The sequence below is a fragment of the Semicossyphus pulcher genome, unplaced genomic scaffold, assembly GCF_022749685.1.
Source record: "Semicossyphus pulcher isolate SPU_LCO1_2020_fin unplaced genomic scaffold, fSemPul1.0.p SCAF_12, whole genome shotgun sequence".
Taxonomy (NCBI): Eukaryota; Metazoa; Chordata; class Actinopteri; order Labriformes; family Labridae; genus Semicossyphus; species Semicossyphus pulcher.
The window spans coordinates 6,210,784-6,235,202 of NW_027211626.1; the positions used below are offsets into that span (position 1 = coordinate 6,210,784).

General features: G+C 40.0%; 2 protein-coding genes across 6 annotated transcripts in view; one reads left to right on the forward strand and one right to left on the reverse strand.

Moving 5' to 3' along the window:
* Positions 1–3,504: 3,504 nt before the first annotated feature.
* The window catches only part of wdfy4 (WDFY family member 4), a 54,539-nt gene continuing 33,624 nt past the window's right edge, over positions 3,505–24,419 (reverse strand). For all 5 annotated transcript variants that reach the window (XM_069658382.1, XM_069658385.1, XM_069658384.1 and 2 more), the window contains 18 exons: positions 23,423–23,537; positions 22,948–23,033; positions 22,798–22,860; positions 16,587–16,629; positions 15,230–15,349; positions 15,014–15,137; positions 14,699–14,808; positions 12,861–13,011; positions 11,246–11,337; positions 9,879–10,088; positions 9,650–9,770; positions 7,563–7,720; positions 6,091–6,249; positions 5,830–6,009; positions 5,425–5,607; positions 4,897–4,984; positions 4,100–4,229; positions 3,505–3,846 (listed from right to left, as the gene is read on the reverse strand). In XM_069658382.1, the coding sequence (XP_069514483.1) occupies positions 3,783–3,846; positions 4,100–4,229; positions 4,897–4,984; positions 5,425–5,607; positions 5,830–6,009; positions 6,091–6,249; positions 7,563–7,720; positions 9,650–9,770; positions 9,879–10,088; positions 11,246–11,337; positions 12,861–13,011; positions 14,699–14,808; positions 15,014–15,137; positions 15,230–15,349; positions 16,587–16,629; positions 22,798–22,860; positions 22,948–23,033; positions 23,423–23,537 (2,197 nt within the window). In that variant the 3' untranslated portion in view covers positions 3,505–3,782. The remainder of the gene's footprint in view (positions 3,847–4,099; positions 4,230–4,896; positions 4,985–5,424; positions 5,608–5,829; positions 6,010–6,090; positions 6,250–7,562; positions 7,721–9,649; positions 9,771–9,878; positions 10,089–11,245; positions 11,338–12,860; positions 13,012–14,698; positions 14,809–15,013; positions 15,138–15,229; positions 15,350–16,586; positions 16,630–22,797; positions 22,861–22,947; positions 23,034–23,422; positions 23,538–24,419) is intronic.
* Positions 18,962–22,012, forward strand: lrrc18a (leucine rich repeat containing 18a). Its single transcript, XM_069658386.1, has 2 exons — positions 18,962–19,019; positions 21,196–22,012. Exon 2 carries the CDS (start codon positions 21,200–21,202, stop codon positions 22,010–22,012), a length of 813 nt encoding a protein of 270 aa, XP_069514487.1. The 5' UTR covers positions 18,962–19,019; positions 21,196–21,199.

Genomic DNA, 24,419 nt, shown 5'->3' on the forward strand with positions numbered 1-24,419 from the left:
AAACCACACCCAAGAAATAAAACAACACTTACCTCCCAGTTAAACTTTGGGCAGATGGACGGATTTTGTTACAAGGCAAGCAAATTCCCCATTTCCAGTCTTGATGCTAAGCTAAGCTAACCTGACTGTTGGATGTAGCTTAAAGGGCCAGTTCGCCGATTTTCAACCTCACTCCTATCATGCTAGTATGGGGAGGTTAGGTTTGAAATGAAGACTGTAGACCCGAAGATTTTTTAGACGATCCACCGGTATATTCTCGTCGTATTTCAGATTCTGTACTGCTGTGAGACATTGCCTGCAGCGAAACTGTAGTATTTCACTCCAGCGTCTCTCGCTGAGCCGTTCTTTTTAGAGCAAGGGGCGCAATGCACGCTGGGTGTTGTAGAAATGTAGAATTGGCGAAACCACGAGCTGTTTGTACAACTTCCTCCACAGTTATGGCGCCAATTTAAAATATTATTGCTTCTATCGATTACAGAGAACACCAGCTTTGACTGACAGCGGCTTCTTCCAGGGGTGAATTGCTCCTTTAATATTTTCAGCAGAGATTAAAGAGTTGTATCAGTCCCCTCATGTAACTCTCAGCCCAAAAATGAATAAGCCTGTTGCCCAAAATATCTATTCTTTTACTGTAAGTATAACCGACGGAGCTGATATTCCCCATATAAGGTACTATAAATAAAATTTGAAGGCTAATAAGTTAGCTGCTTTTGTTGCTAAAGCTTGGAAGAAACGTCAGGATGGTTTGTTTCCTTAACATTATTTGTAATCTGAGTGTCCACCTTGGTTTCTGGTCTCTTTTTCTAAATCATGATGTCTTAAGATTAAGATGTTTTGGGCTGGGCATATTTATTTAGCATCTATCAAAAAACATGAGAGGTGGTTAAGTCTAGATCTTGATTTTGTAGGAAGGACAAACAGCAAGGGACTGAAAAAGCACAGGGAGTTCTGTCTCTGAATTCAAAGTCTGCTCAACATGGCACAGACATAAACATCAAATACGATTCTGGAAGCAGCAGTCATTATACTCAAGTACCCAAGAAAGGTGAAGGGTGCAGGCCATTTTGTGAAGGTCAGTGTGTGAAAAATGGGATGAAGATCGAGATGCATGCAGCGAGAGAATGATGCACGTCCACACACCCGTCTCTCTGTGAGTGGGAGAGACGGAGAGAGAGAGACCATCATCCCCCACAGTTCAGACTCACTGACATGGATGAACCCGCTAATGACTACATTTATTCAAATTAGACTAATTGTAATCATGGTTAATAATTAGCTTTACAGTGCATTATAATTGGGTTAGGCTACAAGATGGTTCTGCCTAGGTGCAATAATTTATTTGATTTAATTATTCTGAGGAACCCAATGGTTTGACATTTCATATCATAAAACCAGCGGTGTAGAGAGAATGGAGATGGCCGTTGTCTTTAGAGAAGGTCATTGCTCGCTCTCTGGGAAAATTATGAGGACTATTTTCCACTCTATTAAGCTACTCCACTTAGCACAATTAGCCACACACACAAAGGTTAAAGAGAGGGACCTCTTTCTTTATGATAGAGAGGAGTGCTGCATGTGCATGAGAGAGCAAGCAGGAGAGGCAGACACAGAGAGAGCGTCCACAATCAAAACAATCTAGTTCCTTCATCCACGGATAAAGAAGTCCTCTTATTTATTTACATTAAAATTACAATTTAATCATCAGATAAATTCATTTACTTTGGTTCCTTTTTTTGAAAGTGCAGGAGATCTGTTCTGCTTTTGCTGTAATCACTGCTATCGTGCACCCAATTCATAACTGAGCCGGAGCTATGCAAGCTAATATTTTGCACCAATCAACCATCTTTAAAAACAGTACATCATTAATTAATAATGTAAAGAAAGGGTTAACTTTCAAACTGCTTCCCTCCCTCAGTCTGTTTTTGTCACGAGTGTGTTGTTGAGGCCTAACAGTGATTACAGTCTGATGTGGCTAAAAAGACATATTTGTCCTTGATTAACAATAAACTCTCTCTCTCTCTCTCTCTCTCTCTCTCTCTCTCTCTCTCTCTCTCTCTCTCTCTCTCTCTCTCTCTCTCTCTCTCTCTCTCTCTCTCTCTCTCTCTCTCTCTCTCTCTCTCTCTCTCTCTCTCTCTCTCTCTCTCTCTCTCTCTCTCTCTCTCTCTCTCTCTCTCTCTCTCTCTCACAAACACACACACACACACAAAGACCTGTGACAAGAAGAAAGGACATCAAGAAACAAGCTCACTAAATGAAAAAGCATGCACATTCTCTATGCACTCATAAATTCCACATTACAAAGCAGATTGAAAACACATTTGGAAAAACATCAAGGCTCCTTAAACTATTCACAACTAACTAAACATCCTGAATTGTTCACACCACAAACATTTACCAGAGCAAAACACAAAAACAAGCTGCATGATAGAGTCGGACGTCTCTCGATCGGAAGGTTGGGGGTTCGATCCCTGAGTGCTACAGTCAGTCAGTCAAAGTGTCCTTGGGCAAGACACTGAACCCCAAATTGCTCCCGAAGGCCTACCCAGCTAGCAGGGAACATTCCCATAACAACATTCATAACTTACCGACAAGTTCTAATTACGTTTGAAAGAAAATGTTTTAATCTAATATCAAAGAACGTTTTAAGGATGTTTATCTTTTCAAATAAAGTTATTGTAACGTTAAAATTAAAACAACGTTTTAACTGCAACATTCTGAAGATATTTTCAGGATGTTATCGAGGCCTGGGATGTCAGAATGCCTTTTATAAAACATTTGCTCTATGTTACATAAAAACAAAGGTAGAACACGCTTACTGCAACATTCTGAGGATCTTTTCAGGATGTTAGTTCGGCCTGAACTATCAGAACGTGATTTATAAAACGTTCCTGAAATGTGATTTGAACATTCTAACTGCAACTTTTTGAAAATGTTTTCAGAGAACTTTCTCGTCCTGCTCAAAACATTACTAGAAAGAAAAAATTCTAGCTAGGTAGCCATCGGGTATGAATGTCTATAGATACTGATTGGACATTGGCCTTTGCCATCAGTGTGTGAATGTGTGTGTGAGAGGGTGAATGTGACATGTAGTGTAAAAGCGCTTTGAGCGGTCAGAAGACTAGAAAAGTGCTATATAAGTACAGACCATTTACCAGATACTGGATGTTTTTCGTGCAGTTTGTGAGAAATTAACTGCTCCAGCTTTAGAATATTATTAGAAAGAAGTGGAAATGTTGTCTGAGGATGGAGGTACTTGTTCATCATTCATTCTATCGCTCTCTCTTTCAGCTTAAAGCTGCCCGGTTCAACCACGAGCCTCTGGTGTGGCTGCTTGTTAGCGCTGCGGGAGATGCAAGGGTTAATTAATTTTTAAGGGATGCTAGAGCCAGTGTCCTTTTGGGTTTCACCTTTATGAATCCAACATAAAATAATATAATTAAAAATAAATAAAAATACAGTAAAGCGCCATATTTAAAAACACTGAGATACACAGTAGAAGATTTTGGCAAATTGCTGTCAGTAGTTTATTCAAATCTTTTTGCATATTTCATTATTTACAAAGAAAAATACAGAATTAAATAATAAAGAGGTAAAATTTTTCATATTGTCTGAGACTTGAATGTACCAAATATTGTAACAGTTTTTTTCTGAATGCACAAACAGACCTGAGCGGACACACAGCAGGTCTCAATGCTCAGCTGGTTTCAGACCTGAGGCACTGATGGATTTTCTGTCAGAGTCTCTCTGGGAGGATAAAGTGTGCGTAGAGAGATTCCTGCTGCCTTTCACTCACAGGTCCAGGTGAAAACTCGGCCCCAGGCATCTCCTGCCAACAGAGTGGCATGGCTCCTACACAGGGGAGAGTGTTCATCAGTAATATTAAAATCGTGCAGACCTTATGCAAATTAATTCTGTTGCTCCCTACTCTACAAATACACATACAATATAGGTCAGAGTTCGAGGTGATTGAGTTCAAAGGAAAATAAAATTACACTTGAAAATTAATATTATTCCTATAAAGAAAGAATGTATTTGAAGTGGTTAAACATAAACTAAACCCCTCCTCTCCTAGCTGTAATAAGGTGCATGATATTAACTTTACCTGGACATGGCGAGCGCCGTGATGGCCGGATTATTCTTGAAGCGGCGTTGCGATGCAGCCTGACTTCTGTTCAGCTCTTGACACAACACCAGATGTCTCTCCCAGCCTTTACCCTGGCATGGGCTGCTCACTGCGGATACATCATTAAGAAACATCAACCCCCGTTTAAAACTGGATCACAGGGCAGGTGTCCTCCCCGTCTGTGACCTCACAAAAAAATTTAAATCTGCATTAACACGGTGTTTATCTGCGGTCAGCAGGCTGTTAAAGGGAGAAAAAAATCCCTCGAATATAAATGCCTAGGTGTTACGTAAAGACTTGTCTCAATGTAATTTCCCAAGCATAATACTCCTATGAGGTGACGCGAGGCTGTAACCAACGTATGCCAAATTGGATCTGGGTATTATTGCTTTCTAAATTATACAAGCACACACACGTCAGCAGAATTACTCATCAGTGTTTACTGCCTCTATGTTTAATAACTTTATAACAACATAATTCCTGCTAGCCCTAATGCTAGTGAGGGATGGGGTAAGCATTACAAGCTCTCATCTGGAAACCAGGCTGTCTAGCTCAGAGATGAGCGGTTAAAAATAATCATCTCACACTTAAGGATTTATCTAATTAGATAGCGAGGGGCTTCTTTTTGAAACACAGAACACGAGGATCATTTCTTTCTACGCCGTTCTATCCCAGTCAGTCTAACAGTTTCTCTCCTGTCAGCCACTCACATCATCTGTGCTTTTATAAATACAATACCTATATGCATATCCTTTTCCTACTGCCTGTAACATTACCGTCTCTCTCCGCTCGGTCTTGCCCCGGGGACACAGCCGCTTCTGGAGGGCCAGGTAATTGTGTTCTTGTGTACTCTGTCTTCCATATCTGTGTGAGAGACACATAACGAGTAGCAAAATCAGACGTAATTCAACATAATAACAAACACACTTACATACGCACCAGCGCGCGCACGCACGTCCCATAACTCAAGGTAATAATAAAGTAATAATAGCGTTTGTGTGTGCGTGTCGTGCATGTGGCATGGGCACCCACTCCCAAGTGAAGCCCAATTTAGAGTTTGCAGCTTTGATTGCAGAGAGGCAGCGTATGCTTATATGGATTCAAACACCACACACACGATCCATATGCTGTTATTAATACCTGGATGGACATTCAAGCTGCTACCTGTGAGGCTAATATCAAAGTAATGACTGCTGCATTTGAATACAGTGTAGTGTATAAACAAGTCCTAGAAAGAGCTGCCGGACTGGGACTTTAAAAACACACATTCCTTCTTATTACAAGCATATAAAAAAAACCCTCACCCGTATGATGCCGTCCGCACAGCCCGTTACAACAACATTCCTGGCATCCCACTCGTGTCGCTGTGTGAAGCTCACACACAGGACGTCTGGCCGAGGCCCGCAGGAAGTGTCGGTGCAAGTCAAAAGCTGACCCTTCATGGTCCACAGGTAGAGCACATGTCCTGCACATGACGCAATCTCCCCCTTGGACAGAGTAATATCGTGTTAGCACAAAAAAGCAGAACACACGAAAAGAGGGCATGCATGCTGTCAACAGTGAGAATCCTCCCTTCTTCATGCTGTGAGCTGCATGAACGGGAATAACATTAAAGTGTGAGCCAAGAATGACAAAGAACAGAAAAAAAGAGAGATTTTTGGAGGAGTGTTTTTAAAGGATAACAAAGATAGAGATCAAGGAGGGCTTACAGTGAGATCATTGACAGCCAGTGCAGAGATGCTGCTTGTGTGCCCTGTGAGCTGGGTGATGTAGCTTAGCTCCTCCATGTCCCACAGGATACAGGTGAGGTCACGGCAGCCGCTGACGATCATGCTGTGGACTTCAGACACAGCCAGGCACGTCACTGAATCTGTGTGACCGTACAACGGCTGCGAAGAAAAATAGGGTTAGTGTTAATCCGAGTGTGTATGTGTGCAAAAACATTCTGTTAAACCTCAGATAAAACAAACCTGTCGGAGTTTCATGTGCGTGAGTTTGTCCTTGTTGAAGGCTACGTCCCACACACACACCACACCGCTGGTTCCTGCTGTTACGATGGTCGTCGGGTTGGGACAGGCGGCGCACAACGTCTCCCCCCAGGCGCACAAACTCTCACACACAGCGAAGGTCTGGAGACAGAAGTGGACCATTATGACGCTGTCAACATGAATGTTTTAAATGAATATGATGGAGAGAGTTAATGAATATGTTTTAGTATTTAAGCATCTTTGATTCTTTCATAAAATCACAGGATCGTACTTGCAGCTGTGAAAGAAGCTTTATGGTGGGTAAACCTTTTTTTCAGGTGTTACAGGATGTTGATATAATACACATTTATTAATCATGCATGTCATTGCTCGATGAAGTGTTGTGCAGCACTGTATATGTAAAACAAAACAGAAAACCAAGATATCGCTCAGATCAGAAACACAGAGTTTGTAAGGCAAAATAAATTTGCCGTTTATGGTAAATAAAAACTCAAACGGTTTAAATTGCAAGAAACCTGCTGATGCAGCAAACACATCTATCCTATGAAGTGAGTAAAAGCTCTGCACATCGTAGAGAAAAATCTTATTATTATCTTATAAAATTTTATTTGCTTTGATTTAGCCTGAAATATGATTGCAATGGTAGGCTGATACTATTTACCACTTTAACACTGTGTGAGGCTTGACTGAGACCTTGTCAGAATCTTCCTGTGTGTTTGACTAAATCGTATAAAATTCTGTTTATGTGTTATAAATGTCCATTTTACTGGGCACAATGTCAAATAAATTAAATTAATTGAAAAGCTGTCTTTTATTCAAGTGTAACTAAATGATTAAACATTCACTCACATGTAAAAACAAATCTCTAAAGTGTACGTAAAGGAACAAATAACTGCAAAACTTCACATAAAGACGAATTTGTTTTAAATTTTATGGGGCTCCTGTCATTGCTTACTTTAGACTACCACTAAAATAAAAAGTAATAACGACGTTTATGGAGGTGATCAAAGAAATTATTACTTGAAAAACGTATTTTTTTTATGTATATATGTTTGTACATTAATATGCATATATGCTTTTATATGACAGTGGACACAGAGGTGTGTGTTGACATATATATATACATATCCTGCTTTTTCTTACTTTAATTTGAAAGTCAGCTGTGCGCTCTATACTTTTGTTTAATTTTAATGACCCCTCTTTTTGTGGATGAAGATGATGTCATGAATCAGAGTTAAATACTGTGTGTGTGGATGTAAATTAATATGTACATAACTTTGAATAAAAATGTTGGGAAAGAAAAAAAATCTCCACATCATGGTCGTGCATTGTGGGCCTTTGGAGGACTTGCTATTTTATCATTCAGTTTGATTCTTTAACTTCCAGGAACTGGAAGGTCATGCAAATATACAAACAATAAAAAATGGATCTACTGCGCAGCCTGACACACAAACCTTTTCTGTGGCATAGTTTCCGAAGGCACAGCTGTTGTCAGGGAAGCCCCAGCTGAAGAAGCAGCCCGACTGAGGCGACAGGACGAGGCGGTTTCTCTCCAGGACCACAACGTCTTTTTCCAGACACAGTATCTGACCCACAGGGCCTCTCAGCAGCTCTGCAAAGAGGTTTACAGTGTAACTGAGAGTGGGGCTATACCGGCGAGAAGTTTTAAAGAAAGTAAGAGGGTGTGTTTTTTTAGGGACTTAAAAAAATGTGACCTCATTCTGCCTCGTGTACATTGAGTAAACTTGCCTGGTCGAATAAAGGTAATAGCTCTTCAAAAACGTCACAATAAAGAGTTTGGTATCTCAGTAAACTAGTAAAAAATTTCATTAAATTGACCATTAAATTGAGCAATTAAAGCAGCAATCCCCAGGTTACAAAAACTGAGACTCTGTCCAAGGGGGGCACCTGCATCCTAGACAGCACAAGTTGTATGTGTGTGTGTTTGAGGAGTGAGACAGAGGCTGTAATTGTGCCTGTAATTGACCTATTCATGCAGGAACAGGCAGAAATCATTACATCCTATCGCCAGCTCTGCTTCTAAAATCCCCTGAAAGAAGTAGTGTCTGCATTAGTCGTAGCATTCTTCCTCCTATTCATCTCTATCTGCTTATTGATCAGATCAGACACTCTAAGATTTAATATGAAATGTAATTTGCAGGAATCTCTCCCTGAGCATTCGCAGATTCATCTCCTCTCCCTCAGTGGGCCTGTAGGGATATTCAGATTATTAAGTAGGGCTCAGCGGAAGAGTCATCTCCATATTGTAGCTCTAACAGATAGCTCCTTCCACCTTCCATAGTGTGAATTAATCTATGGACACTCTCGCTCGGCTTCAACGATTCCCTTTAGACCGAGAAACATCTTGTATATAACTGACATCAAGCAGCGTGAAATAAAAAGGGAAGGAACAATGCAAAGGGGGGGCAAATGCAGATGAAAACACACATAGAGGTGTAATATGAAAATATATATATATATGTTGATTGATTTGCTTTGAAATATCTTTTGTTTATAAGGCTAGATTATGATTTACTTCAAGTGTTGCCTGCGTTTAAAGGGAAAGGCATCTTGGCTGAGAGTCTGCTAAATATGAAGCTACCAGCAAGCAGCTGATTAGCTTAGCTTAGCCTAGCATTAACAGGGGGAAAAGGGAAGCATGGCTCCGTCGAATTAAAAAAAGATTCCTACCAGCATCATTAAAGATCACTATTTGATTGGTCAAAGCGTAAAAACAAGCATTAAAGGAGCCACTAGACAGATTTGTTGACCTTTGGAGAGCCTTCATACTAAGCTCAGCTTATTGGTTGCAAGCTGTACCTGAAAATTGTGTGCACAGATATTACAGTTGTATCGATCTTTTCGCCTAAATGTTGGCAAGAAAGCATCAAATTGTATGTCCCCAAAATGTCAAACAATTCCTTTAAAGTTATAATCTCAAAGATCTCAGTTTCGTTCTCTTTGGTGGCTTTAAACGGTAATTACGGGAGCACACATTCCCGATATCCAAACAGTGTTGCATGTGTGACGTCCACGGTTGGCTCCAGTTGTAACTCTTGATTTTCCTCGCTGAAGGTCGCTTTCCTTTTTAGACTATTAGCCTTCATCTGAGCGTCGAATTTGTTTCTTTCTTTTTCTATGGATTTTCACTTATAGTTGAAGTTGTATCTGTCATCCATCTTTTCTTTGTTTGTTCAGCCATAGTAGATTACTGTTTACTCGCAACACTTGCAGAGAGTGGAAAAAAACGCAGCTTAGCTCCGCATACCCTCTCTGGCAGACCGACCACTGCTGGCTGATGGAAAACGTGTCACTAACTGGGCGCTAATTTTTTTCCGCCAAAGTAGCCACAGACACCCAGTCTGTAATACTGCAAATGCAAATGCTTTCATCAGTGGGCCATCGGCTCAATCACCACTGTGTTACCTCATTCGGCGATAGATAGTGACTTAACAGAGATTTATTTAAATGAAAATCTTTGAGATTATATCTTAAAGGTTTTAGATGTTTAGACTGTATTTCTCTTGTTATGTAGCTGTACCTCTGAATGGCTGTGCATTGGTCTTCATTTTATCCAGTTTGAAGAAGAATGGAGTCGGATGGTTTGGTGATTGTCCGTCTTTCTTGGAGCCACTGCGAGGTGGATGTGGTTTGGTGAATAGCTATGGGAAAGACAGAGATCATTCTCAAAGATGGGGTTATTTTAAAACAATATGCGACAGGGAAAATTTTCCTTTTTTCACTTCCCTAACTTTGCTAATTGTTTTTACCTGTTTGGGCACCTGGCCAAAGTTGCTGACGTATCCCAAGATTGTGCTCTTGATGACTGGGTCCTTAGCATCCTTCTTGCTGCTCTGGGCATAGAAGTAAGGGTGGTACGTGTTCACACTTTCCACAGCAGCAGGGCCTTGTTGTCGGTACCCGAAAATCAAGTCGATCCACAGGTGGAGGTGTGAACTCACATATTCACTCTCCAAGGCCTAAGGAAAACAGTGAGGCCCAGCGAGTCAATATTACAAAACTACTATACCTGCACTGTGTAGTCTTAAAATATATCAGTGAGCAGTGTTATTACAGCGGGACCAAAACCATCAGTCAAACTGTTAATATGAGAGTTTAGAAACACAAGAAACTTCTCAGAGAAAGCACAACCAATCAAATTACACAGGTACTGTATGATTTCTTCCAAAAGTCAATTTAGAAGTCTCGAACAGCAGGAAGCTGCACGGCTGCGTTATGAGCTTCATGTTTGAATTAAAGAAGGATTTGGGTAGAATTAGCAAGAGATTGGTTTTGAAGAGTTAATAAGGAAAAGTGGGCATTATGACCAGCATGTGTATCCCTGCACCCAGTGATAATAAACCCATCCTGGAATATCAGAAAACAAAAAAACACATAAAAACCACCATAACAAGGATATATTGTCCTGAGTTAATTTGTCTATGGGAGAAAAAACAATCTTCTAAAGTCACTAATTTTATGAGAATGGTGGGCGATATGAGTAGTTCAGTAGATTACGGAGTGATAACCATCTTAGATGCCCCGGGAATGGAAAAAGGGAGGGTCACACTGAGGAAATCAGACCAGCAGAGGAAGGAACAGAGCAGAGAGATACAATAACCTCACGCAGGGAATAAGAGCCGAGAAAAGAGAGGGAATATTCAGCCCATAGACAGCAGGCAGAAATAAAGGCATCATGAAAAATAGAGAGTTGTGTGCCTGTCCTGCATAGTGTTAAATAGGCTTTGTGCCTTTCAGGGTCTAAACATCAGATAAATGCCTCTTCATGCATTTACTTGATGAGAAAAAGAAACTGGCCGTTGTTTTGTGAAACAGTTGGTACAAAAAGAAAGAAAGAAACTCAATAGCACAAGAGGGCCTTTAGAAAATATGTCAAAAGAGACAGAATAAGATCTGTCTCTCATACTGTGCTAGAAAGAAAAACAGAGTGGCTGCAACCAACACTATTACAGTGCGACAATTACAATGGACACTTGTTTAGGATACTAAAACAGAGCATCTCCTGTGCACACACAACAGATAGTATTGATAAACATTATTAGGTCTTTGGGGAAAAGACCCTGTATGTAACAGACCGGCCATAACGGACAGACACGGTGAGGTCGGTGTCACTGACCTCTCGATGGACTCTAATGAACTCCTGGGGGTCACCTTTCGCCCATGGAGGCAGCTCCACGTCTCCCAGAGTGGTACCATCCTCCATACAGCCTGTAGAGACATGCATGTACAGTTCATGCTGGATCATATCACATCACTGAGTGACGTCTTTTAAAGGTGTTTAAAGATCTTTGAGGTCAGCTGCCGAGTGCAACAACCCCCCTCCAACCAGCTGCTGGTGTTATATACAACTGCTCTTAATTATCACTGTGCCATTTTTAGTGTGTTCTTAATATGTTTGTAGCATGCGTTGTTTTGTCTTATTATTGCTGTGTTTTGTCTTTACCAAAGAGCTGCTAAACTGTCTTTCGTTGTTTATACAACAGTGACAATAAAGATCTATCTAACTGAAAAACAAACTAAACTAACTAACTAATCGTATTTTGTATTTGTCTCCAAGAAGACAAGAAAACAGAGTCACTTTAAAGCACACTGGTGGTGATATTCTATGTATAATTCCATTGTATGTCCAAAAACAAAATAAATTGATTGTAACAACAAGTATTGGCTGCGTAGCCTTTGATCAATACAGTATCTCCATGTGATGAACATTGGCCTTGTAATTTAGTAGTAGTAAGTAGGAATAGTTTTCCTATGTAATCCTAAATACATTGTAATTCTGCTGTAAATACTTACAACATAATCAAATGTATCTTTGGGTGCTTTCACATCTGAGCGCCTTGAACAGGTGAGAACACGCATTTGAACTCTGGTGTCAAACAAACCACCGGACCATGGTCCGCCAGAAAAGACGAGACTCCAAGAGTCTGTTTCCAAACGAACCACAGTCCGGTTTGATTCAGCTGTTTGTTGCTTACGGATGTTGACACTCGAGAGACAGGCAGCAAAATGAGTAGAGGGCAGACGTGGGGGAGCGACGAGGAAATATGGGCTGACCAAACTATTTCACAATTGCGTGACAACATTAAACATTAAAGTCTGCGATCATCTTGAGTGTGATTGAGGAGTGTGTTCTCTCTCTTTGTTTACTTCAGGGAGTTTTCCCACATGGAATTCTGACCAATCAGAGAGCAGTTTCCTCGCGAATCAAAACCTTTTTGGTCCGCTGGTAAAAGCTGCCGCGTGAACACAAACTAAACTCGAGGTAAAATGCAACATTGTTACAATTGTGGCCTTTGATTCGGCTCAAACAAACGGACTTTAGGTGTGAAAGCACTCTTTGTCTGTGGCTGAAAAAAGTCACAACTTACTCTTGCTTAAGTAATGTTCACTGATAACTACAGAGCCAAAGTGTATAAAGAAATAACTTTTTTGGGTTTAAAATATACTTAAATATTCTACATATTTGTGACCAGGAATTAAAGATTTACATCTTTCAAAAACACAAGGGCTTTGAGCCACAGAGAGGTTAGAGAAGTCAGACAGTTCTGAGAGAATAACACATTGATTGGATCTTTTCCTGGGATCTGTGGACGGTAAGAAAAATATAATCATGCTCGCCTCATCCTTTGACCACATAACAACAATGGTGCTGGTACAAGGCAAAACTCTTGAGAGGAAATTCATACATTTATCATTTCTAAAGATAAACAGAGGATGATTCTGTGCCTGACCCAGCTGGATGTTGTTGGAGTTGAGCAGGAAGTCGGGCAGGTAGAAGAACTCCGGCATCAGCTCTCTGACGTCCCCCATGTTGTCTCTGGAGGCCGACTCCCACTCCTTCTTCACACTGTAAAACATCCGCTCGGGGATATCAAACCCTCCCTGTGGGGAGACGAACCACAGCACTGTCAGACCCTCAGCACCGTGCTGAACCGAACTTTGCAGCAGGCATATTAATAAAGTAGTCTGCCTGATCCAGTGTAGCGAACCATATTTTACCTTCATTGTATTACGTAAGCAGGAGATATTTGCTACTATTTGAGGGAAGCTTTTCATCTTTCTTTAAAATCCCATAATCTATGATGGAAACCTCATGAGAGAGAATGTAATTTAGAGTAAAACAATTACCTCAATGAATGAAAATAGTATATATACTGGTAAACTCAGTTAGAGATGTAAATCCAGTTATGGATATTACTACGCGGCTGTTATGCGCTTCACAGATAAAAAAGGCGCTATAATTCACCAGACTAACATCTTTATTGCCTTATTCTGACTATCAAATATGCATGCCTTTTCATTATAATCAATTGGATGCTGCATTGGTGTCTCTTTGGTGTCTTTTAGATGCTTTCTGTAATTATTTGCATATATATTGAAATCTTTCTATAATCTGCTTTCATACCAAAACCAGCATAGAAACACGATCCGAAGCACCAAAAATAGCTTGTTTTAGAGTTGTTCTAGTAGTAAGATCGTGTGTGAAAATGAATGTCACTGGGCATCTGGGTCTTCAGGGGGGTCAGCAGTTTGGTGGGAACATAATGATGCACTATAAACTTCTTCCATTTCTTCAGAAATATTAAGACAAAACCTGCAGTGATCAGCTGTGACTTTATTCAGAATTTAACCTACATTTTAACCTTAATGCAGTTTGTATTATACTTATGTCGTTAACTGTATGTGTTTGTAGATCTGAAGCATTTATGTGTTTGAGAGTCACAACTTCTGCAAACGTCAATAAATAAGAGTGGGCTTGAAATTAAGTCAGACGGTGACTGCAGCGGAGATGAAAAGTTTTGTGCTGCAGAGGTTTTGATTTTTTTCTAATATTTTCCTGTCTTTTATCATTCATTAAACTTAAAGTAATAATCTTGAAGATTTTCATTTAAAAAAATGTCTGTTAAGTTTCTATCTATCGCCGAATGAGGTAACACAACGGTGATTGAGCCTATGGCCCGCTGATGAAAGGCACCCAGTTAGTGACGCGTTTTCCATCAGCCAGCAGTGGTTGGTCTGCCAGAGAGGGTAGGCGGAGCTAAGCGGCTTCTTTTCCGGTCTCTGCAAGTGTTGCGAGTAAACAGTAACCTACTATGGCTGAACAAACAAAGAAAAGATGGATGACTACAGATACAACTTCAACAATAAGTGAAAATCCAAAGAAAAAGAAACAAATTCGATGCTCAGATGAAGGAAACAGTCTGAAAAGGAAAGCGACCGTCAGCCAGGAAAATCAAGAGTTACAACCGTAACAAAGGGAGCCAACCGTGGACGTCGCACATGCAACACTGTCTGAATATCTGGAAAGTGTGCTCCCGTAATTACCGCCATAGGTGCCGCCAAAGAGAACGAAACTGAGATCTTCCAGATTACCACTTTCAGACAGAGAAAATGTCTTCTATTTTATATTCTCTTTTTTTCTGAAATTCTCTTCTGGGAGCTTTGAGAAACACCTCATTATTCATAATCGCCTAATCCATTAAAAAGGACATAAAAATGACTTATCATGACATTAGAATCTAGGTGTATTTCATTGTACACTTGGTGTGTCTCGTGTCCACAGCCTCACCTGCAGTGTCTTGAAGGTGTGTGAAAACGGCTCCATCCTTACGAGGAAGGAGGCTACGATGATGGCTGAGGAGTAGTGGGTACAGTAGTGGCAACGTGCTGACAAATCTCCTACAGAGAAAAAGTGCTTTGAATCAGAATCACAATCAGAAATACTTTATTAATCCCTGGGGGGAAATTCGGGAGAAAAATAAGGAAACGAACAGGAGCAACTGTAACAGGCTGCACGTGCGCATGAGCACTAGTCGTGTGTCGTAGCACTAGAAATAAAAAGTAAAGCAAAAGAAAAGACTGGAGTAAATTGCTGAATACAAACCTTCACCCTCAGTGTTCTCTATTTCTTCATATCTCTCGACGAACATCTGCCTCCTTCTCTCCGTCTGAGCTCCCATTGGCTTAGACAGGTCACGGAAAGTTGCAGGATTTGACAGATCCAGCGTCTATCAAGGACAGAGATAAATTCATTAATTTCATTGCCCTAGCTATGAAATATGATTGGTCAAGACAAATCTGTCATTGTGTGTGATGTTACCTCTGACAGGTAGTCAGCTAGGACCCAGGGGAAGACTGGGTACTGCATCAGGTCATTGTACGTCCTCCCAGCAATGGTGTTCAGATGCATCAAGTACTCAAAGTTACTTATTTCCCCTCTCTGGAGGACAGACAAGAATAATATGTGGCAGATGACCACCATACAAAGTACAGGAATACTATAGATTTGAACAAAGTAGTAGTGGGTTACCGTACTTTAATTTCCATTTCTTTTTATTCACCGGCTTTATTGGCAGGATATTTTAATGGAACAATTTTGCTAAATCACAATTTGATTAATATACAGCTCTGAAAAAATATAAGAGACCACTCCAAATGTTCCTTAAATCAGCATCTCTCTCTACATGTCATGGCCAGCCCAGTCCAGATCTGAACCCATAATGTGTTTTAACTCAGAAAGCCATCAGAAATCAATGAGTATTCTGTTGTTTAAACATGAACATGAACTTGTTTTCTTTGCATTATTTCAGGTCTGAAAAACCTTTTTTGCACCTTTTTGTTTTCTTAACCAGTCGTAATTTTCTGCAAATAAAAGACCTAAATGGGAATATTTGATTTGGGGAAAAAAGGAAAAGTTAAAAAAAAAAAGTTCCTTTTACTCAAAAGCCCCTTATACGCTGCTCTGTTACGTTCCGTCTTCTATGTTAAATGCACGGAGGCGGAACGGGGGGCGAAGTCATTCCAAGGTGGGGCGAACTCGTTCAAACAACGGCAAGTAAAAACACACACTGGGGCAACTTTACGCCGGCAGACCCGCAGTGTAAAAAGGGCAAAATACAAATGTAAAAATAGCAGAATGATGGAAAAACAGTGGTCTCTTATTTTTTTCATGAGCTGTATTTATGTAAAATAAATATTAATCAACGGCAACAATATTAGACTAAAAATATACAAGTACAAATCAGAATCAGAATTGTTAAACTATTAGCACAATACTTAAAAAAACTATATTATACAATAATATATAATATAATACACAATATTAGAGAGGGGGGGGCAATGTAGGTATGAATGTATATTTTGTGTGTGTTTGTGAGTGCTTGTGTTCCTTATCTGTAACAGGCTATTTCAAGAATGATGTTCTGTTATGTGTGTGTGTAAAGTTCAGTCACATATTGAGCAGCTAAATTTGCAATCTGTATGTTTACTCTCTTGTTATCTAGCCATGTAAAGTTTGCTATTAAGAAATTACATTTATTAAAGTGTTTTAGTAAACTCATTGCTGTTTTTATATTTGTCACATTTTAGGAGGAAGTGCATCTGTATTTATCTGCACAGCATGATGTCAAACAACAACTCTGAACAGAATAGAAGCAGTGCTGAGTTTATTGCATTACCTGCCATTTTACGAGTGCTGTCTTTTCAACCACAGGAGTCTTCCTAAAACACAATACACAAAAAAATACCTTGAGTTAGCATCAGAGGCTAATCACTGGGCAGTGTTAGCAACACAATGTTTTTTTGCTTTCTCTGTTGCCTGGTAACCAGTGTTGAAATGAAACAACAGTTCTGAAGCAGCACAGTGAAGGTGAGCGAGGGAAACAGAGAGTGTGTGTACACAGCTGTAGGAGCAGTTACAGGACTGAGGTGCGCGACAGCAGGAAGCATAAATCGTGAGTAGAGATGTGGAGAGGAGGTAGCTCACGGTGCCATCTGTAGGTTGTGACAAAATATACTTTAGGTAACACTAGTTGTCTGACTCGTCTGGATTGACAAAGTGAGCTGTTAAAAAAGAGGAAGTATCGTTTTGCTTCTGCGGTGAGTTTTTAAATGACATGCAGAGTTTAATGATTACAGGCTAAACAGGAAAAAGGTTTCCTGCTGCATAGCCAAGGAAAACAAGACTTTTTTTTTCTCCAGCTGTTTTTTCATTTAGTCAAGTTTGTGTTCAAGAGTTTAGTAGCTTTCAATCACTTTATCGAGGTACACACTTCAGATTTGCTCTTTGACAAACTCCTGAGTACAAATGCTCAGTGGAAATGCCTAGTGTTGAATAACAACAAAACATGACAACGCAGCTGAATATTTAATTCAGATTTTACCAGACAGATTTTTTCACAAGGTGAGCTTTCAGTCACTTAGATTTCCTGTATCATAGGCAAGGCAAACAAGACTTTCTTCTCCAGCTGTTTTTTCTTTTAGTATTTCTTCAAAGAGTTTTGTGAGGCGAGCTTTCAATTATTTAAACAGAGACTCATGCTTAAAAGTTGCTTTTCAACAAACTCCTGTCAAATAAAAATGCCTTTCCCCCCAATTAATCTTCCAGGATGTGTTTGGATTAACAAAACATCTAAACTAAGTGACAATGTAGCCGAACATTTCATCAGTATTTGATTCATATCTTAACTCTGATCTAAACATCTATTGTATTTTACTTTCATTTTAACACAGTTGATTTTTCTAAGGTGAGCTGTCAATCACCTAAATTTCAGATCTCCTACTTCATAGGCAAAAGAGACTTTCTTCTCCTGCTGTTTTTTTATTTAGTCACATTTGTGTTCAAAGAGTTTAGTAAGGTGAGATTTAAATACAGGCCCACACTAAAGTTGCTCTTTAACACACTTCTGAGTATAAATACTGCTCAATTAAACTACCTTTTTTTCTTGATTAGCTAAATAAAAACCCTGTACTAATTAAGAACGTAGCTGAATATTTAATTCATATTCTATTAATATATATCTTAATCGATCCAAAGGTGTTTAGATAGGTGTAAGGAAGAGTTTGTAAGGTGAGCTTTCAGTCACTTAAATTTCAGATTTCCTGCTTCATAGGCAAACAAGACTTTCTTCTCCAGCTGGTTTTTATATAATCAAGAACTTTGTAAGGTGAGCTTTCAATCACTTAAATAGACATTCACACCTTAAAGTTGCTTTTTAACAAACTCCTGAGTACAAATACGGCTCAGTGAAAATGCCTTTTCTTCCATTTAATCTAGCAGGAAGTTTGTTTGGATTAACAAAACATCTAAACTAAGTGACAATGTAGCCGAACATTTCATCTGTATTTTACTCTTGTCTTCAAGCCTCAATATTTTTCCATGAATCTTCCATGATGTGTTTAGCTAAATAAAACATCTATAAAGTGATAGTAAAGCAAGTTGGACAAGTGCAAGCGACATGTTTGTTACTAATACTGTTCACTCCTTCTCCGCTGTGTTGTGGAATATTATGTACAAATTTAAGTGTTGATTAATTGACTAAAAACTGTGTTGTCGTCTCGGTCTTACAGTTTATAGTTTTTATGCTGATATGTGTCTGAAATAAAGAAATAAAGTGAAGTACACTATGATGCAATGAAGCTGAACGTTTCATCAGTATTATTCTCATATCTCAGCACCGATCTAAACGTGTTTAATCTGCATTAGGAAAGCATAAAACTGCTCCTGAAATCTCTTTCCCCTCTGTGGCCACAAACATGGCAATAAAGTCCTGGCGCCAAGCACCCGGTTGCTAAGTAACGCTATTAAACAAGAGGAACCTTGACTTTCCCTGTTCGGTTTAAGGAGGCGAGGGAACTGTTGTAAACACAAACGGTGCCTGATCCTTCCTTTCACTTCATCGTCCCACTTTGTCAGACAGGGTTACAAGGTATTATAAGTACAACTTCTGCATGCTGGGCGTAGTGTTCAGGTGTATGCTGTGCTATGATACTGAGAGTTCACTAATGGTGTTTTCTTTTGATAGGCGAGAGGCTTTGAGCTGAATGGAGCTGAAGCTGTTGGTATTTTCCTAAAGCATCAACATCAACTGAGGAAAAGAAGATCAAATACAGTGAGTACAAATATTTATTCATGTTGAAAATGTATATTGAAGTTGAAAGAGTAGAATACAGACATAAAAGGACTGATACGGGTGCACAGCAGGCCTGTTCAATTACGTTTTTAAAGGGGCCGAGGGGCCGGACATTACGTTTACTATGTCAGCGTAAATCGAGGCGAATGTGTAAATGTGTTTACATTGCACCTATTTAATCTGAGAAGTGGAGTTGTTTTATTAAACGCAATGTTTCATTTACCAACCCTTTTTTATTCTCCTTCATTCCCTCTGCTTAAACAGCAACTTCAATAAGCATCTTTAAAACCTACTTAAAAAGTCTGTTAAAAGCTGCTCAGCTCTGTTTCTCACTGACCTTGAATTCCATCTTGTGGTCTTTATGGCTGTTATTTGACTAGCATACATCTATGATGGGCTACTTTGTGAGTAGCTTTGTATTTTTGGTGTGTTCTTTTTTTTGTTTAACTTTGTCCTATGCTTTACTCTGTTCTGTTTGTTATTGTCCTGTTTAGAGATAGACTGATATGTTTTTTTCAGGGCCGATACCAATACCGATGATTAGTAGTCAAGGAGGCCGATAACCGATATTTGGAGCCGATATTCATTTGCAGTAAAAGTGAAAATATTGGCATCAAAATTTTGAATAATACAAACTCCAACACTTAACTTTGTTTAAATGCCTTTAAGCAAATGTTTATTTAACAAACACACAAAAAGCGCAGGGAGTTCCCAGGATCAGCAGCATCTCTTATAAAGTTAACTGAAAAATTAAATAATGCCAATATGTGTCAAAATGCCGAATATTGGCGCCGATAATCAGCCCGGCCGATAATCGGTCGATCCCTAGACCTGTTTGTTGTCTTGTGTTGACCTGCTAAGGGACTATGGATGCGAATAAGCTTAAAGCTATAATCTGGTGACATTTATGTTTTAAACTGTACATGGTCCCTTTAAGATAAGGTGAAATACATACAATGTGCTTTTCTGTGCAGGGCTAATAAAATCATGATCTTCTAATAATCCAACGATGTACTGACAAATGAACTTACATAAGCTCTGTATGGCAACATCAACAGTGTGAGAGGTAACGTCTCTCATTGGAAAAAACTGTTGTTTTAAAAATAAAAATATCCCTCTAATTCCTTTTAATTATATCTATATCTTAATGAATGATTAAAGGGCCGGATTCAGCCACAGGCCGCTTATTGAATAGGTCTGTTATAGAGAGTAAGAGGCTACTTTAAAGTGCATCCAATTCTAACACCAATAACTCCTCCTCTTGTCCAATATCTCCTGACCAAATTATTTCGTAAAACTACACTAAATCAATCATTGCATTTGGACGGATGTGTTATCTAATTGCAGGCAATAATTTCATGCAATAGTTTTCTATAGGAGGTTATAATAGGAACAAGCACCGGTGGATAACCTCTCTCATCCTGAGGATGATGAATGAGGCGAGAGAGGGCCTTGGGGTGTAACACAGACACAAACAAACACACACACACCTTTAGACAGGGAGGGGAGAAGAGCGAAGCCCTCGTCACACACCCAACACTTCCTAACTATCATTTATCAAAGTCCTGATTTGACTCTCAGTGTACACGCATTGTAGTACAGTACATCCATGTCTGTCATCACACCTGCATGTGGATTCACACACACACACACACACACACACACACACGCTGTCCTTGCCTGAAAAGAAGCAAACAGCTCAATCAGTTGAACGATGAGGGAGCATCAGCACTCATTTGTTGTCGCTGTATTACCCAGTGTCGCCTCTCTCCTATTGTTCCCCTGCATTAGCCTTAATTAGAGAGTCGTGCTCTTAAATACACCCATGGGCAACACTGGGTGAGCACGCACTAGTGCAGGCATAACACTGCGACACACACACACACGCACTCACAGAGACGCACGCACACACCACGGCTCTGATACCTCAGAGAGCATGCTTTCACTACTGCCCCGGGCCATACATAAGCCCTTGAATAAATCACATCAGCCTTACACACACATACTTACACATAAACATACACACAGCACATTTAGTTGCTATAGCACTATGTGGTGGTGTAGATTAGAAAGTCTCTGGGGGGCAACTATCACCAGAAAGAGGCTGATCTGAAATGTTATATTGAAATGTACAGTTATCCTCTGTGTGTTTCAGTGCCATGCCCAAAGGAAAGGGAGCCAAGGGGACAAAGGTGACCCTCAAGATCGCCAAAAAGGCGATACGGATGACCCGAGATGGAGGGCGCAGACTCAACCTTAGCAAGATGGGAATAACCATTTTCCCAAAATGTCTCCTCAAACTCACCAACGTGGACGAGGTAGACCTCAGCCGCAACATGATTCAGAAAATCCCCGATAACATCGGGAGCTTCTCATCACTCAGGCGGCTCGATCTACACAGCAACAAACTGGAGTCTGTGCCTGAGTCCATCGGTAACTTAGCGGGATTAACGCACCTCAACCTCTCTAATAACCGCCTAACCTCTGCAGGTTTACCCTCCACGCTGGGTTCTCTCAGCAGCTTAAAGAGTCTCAATCTGGGGTTGAACCAGCTGGACACCCTTCCTCCCACTATGGCGGCGCTAGAAAGTCTCCAAGAGTTAGGCCTGTTTGATAACCTCTTCACTAAGCTGCCAGAGTTTGTGAAAGAGCTAAGCAACCTCACCAAGTTAAACACAAAACGAAATCCTCTTGTGTATGCTCAGGCAGATAACGAGGGGATGCTGAAGGGAAAATGTGAACCAGAGGAGAATGTGTACCTGGTCCATGAGAGCAACCTGTGTAGGACGTGCTTTAAGAGTTGTAAAGAGCAGAGGGAACGGCTTTGTGAAGGAGGAGGAGGAGGAGAAGGTGTCATGTGTGAGGACAAAAGGATAAGGACTTATAGAGGACTCATGGTGCCAAACTCAGTGGCTGCAGTCAATCAAGATGTGTGGAGAATAAGAAAAGTGGAACACAAGCCAGACAAATAAAAAAAGAGCTGTTGGATTTATCTTAATCTCTACTTAAAGGACCAGATTAATGACAAGACAAACTGTTTGAGAACGTTGCAGAGAAAAGAAGCAGCGGTATGAATTGGACTGTCTCAGTTCGTCTCATACTTGCTGATGGTGTCGTCTGCAACTCAGCTTGTCAAGTCGCCAGCGGCTGGTTTTAGAACCAGTTTAACTTCTGCTCATAGCAAAGTCAGCTGGTAAATTCAGATACAAACTATCAGCTGGTAAAAATGGCAAGTTTTGGAGGCAGGAAAGAGAGGATTACCTCTTCAGTTTAGAAAAGGAAAGCCCTGTCTGTGTGATACAAGCTGTACAGGTAGAAAAAGTAGGATTAGTATGTTGCTGTTTGTTAATGAACCATTCGAAATCAGTCCCTCCTCCTTGGCTCAACAAGCGAGTGGAAAGCAGCGGTGGTTAAGTAAGCAAGGGACGGACCAAATGCAGAAAGCAAATCAAAGAAATAAATCTATTTTTCTAAATGTTTCACAGAAGTTTTGTTCTAAAGCTCAAATAAACACATTCTCCCTCCTCTGCACAACCCTGCGGGAAGATGACAGATTTTATTTACTTATGTTTCAGCTGCATGCCTTGAGGCAGGCCAAAACACTTTACTAATATTTGCACAACATCTTACTTTATTTCACACATATATTTTTGATGCATTTCCCATTAAATCTGATTAAATAAAGAAAAAAGTGAGTAAATGTAACAGCCTCAAAACATTCCTTCAGATGACTCAATAACAAACTGTGGACACTAACCTGGCATTTGCAATGACCTCAGCGACCCCTCTGCCTTTTAATGCTGGCACCAACATGCAAATCCTGCAGAGGGACAAGAATAAAGATAAGAGTCAGAATGAGGAAAAATAAAAACCTTTTTGTTTTACATCAAGATTTTTAATGAAGTACCTTTTATATGCAGAGACATGGTCTCTATTCAGGAACACCAGGAAGGCTGAATGTCCGTTCTTCATGAAGACCTCAATAGCATTATCCTGATGGTAACAGGGAGTAACACAGAGGCACAGTCAAGACACAGCGACATCTGTATCTATCAGATCACTTCTAATCCTCGATTTAAAATCCATCTTAATGGGGTGCCAGTTTAGCTCAGCGATTAAATCGTGCGTCTCATATACAGAGGCTGTATACATGCGGCCCCGGGTCTGACTCCCACCCTCGGCCCTTTGTCGTGTGTCATCCCCACTCTCTCAAATAAAGTCCATCTTAAATGACTCAAGAGCAGGTTTTAATGCACAACAAAAGTGATTTCTGGGAAACACATATGATGTGAATGTATTCCAACTACATCATGGACACAATCTGAATACAGGATGCATGATAACTAAAGGTATTAAAAGGTAGGAGTGTTTGGATGTCTGACCTCTAAAAGGAAACGCATGAAGCGAGCCTCCTTGATGTCCTCATAGAACCAGTGTCTGCACCTGGCTGATGTCTGCTCTTTGCTCAGCATGCTGGAAATAAAGGAATCCCTCACACTGGAAGAGAAAGAGAGGGACAGATGATAGAAGACTGATGTCGACAACTGAGCAAAGAAGGGAAGAAACTAAGTACAAATACCTTGTTTCTGTAGTGAATTCAAGTGATAATCTCGAAGATTTTCATTTAAATAAATGTCTGTTAAGTCACTATCTATCGCCGAGGGAGGTAACACAATGGTGATTGAGCCTATGGCCCACTGAGGCTTTCATCAGAGTATTATAGACTGGGTGTCTGGTGTGACTTTCGCAAAAAAAATCGCAAGTGGCGATTACATTTTATCGGCATAGGTGTTGCCAAAGAGAATGAAACTGAGACCTTCGAGATTACAACTTTATGTAGTTTTCATCTGTACTTTACTTTAGTATTTATTTTTCAAACTATTTTTTACTTTAACTCCCTACATTTTGACAAAGACACCTGTCTAGATGATCAAAACAGGCTTGTAACTTTAGCTTAAATGCATTTGAGGGGATTCTTTTTATTTTGCATCATTGTGCAAGGCCTCTCAAAATGTCATCCTAAATGGACGAGACGATAAGGCGTAGAAAAGATGATTCCTTGGCATATCCATCAGTTCAGAGCAAAGTTAATGGAAATGTTTTCATTATTTTGTTTTTTTCATGTAATTGAAAGTTGGAATTATTTGAAGTTTATTCAACAGCTGATGTCAGCCAGACCGTCAGAGGGCTATTTTTTACTTCCATAGTGTGAGTACATTTCAGAGCCTGAACTTTACTTCAGTAAATAAGTTAAATTAGTACTATTACTTACATGTCTATTCTTTTATTTGAATAAAAAATGTGTGTACTTTTGCCACCTCTGCACTCGAGAAGCTATTGTTTGCTAATTACAGTGCATGTTCTGCAGTAACAACAGAC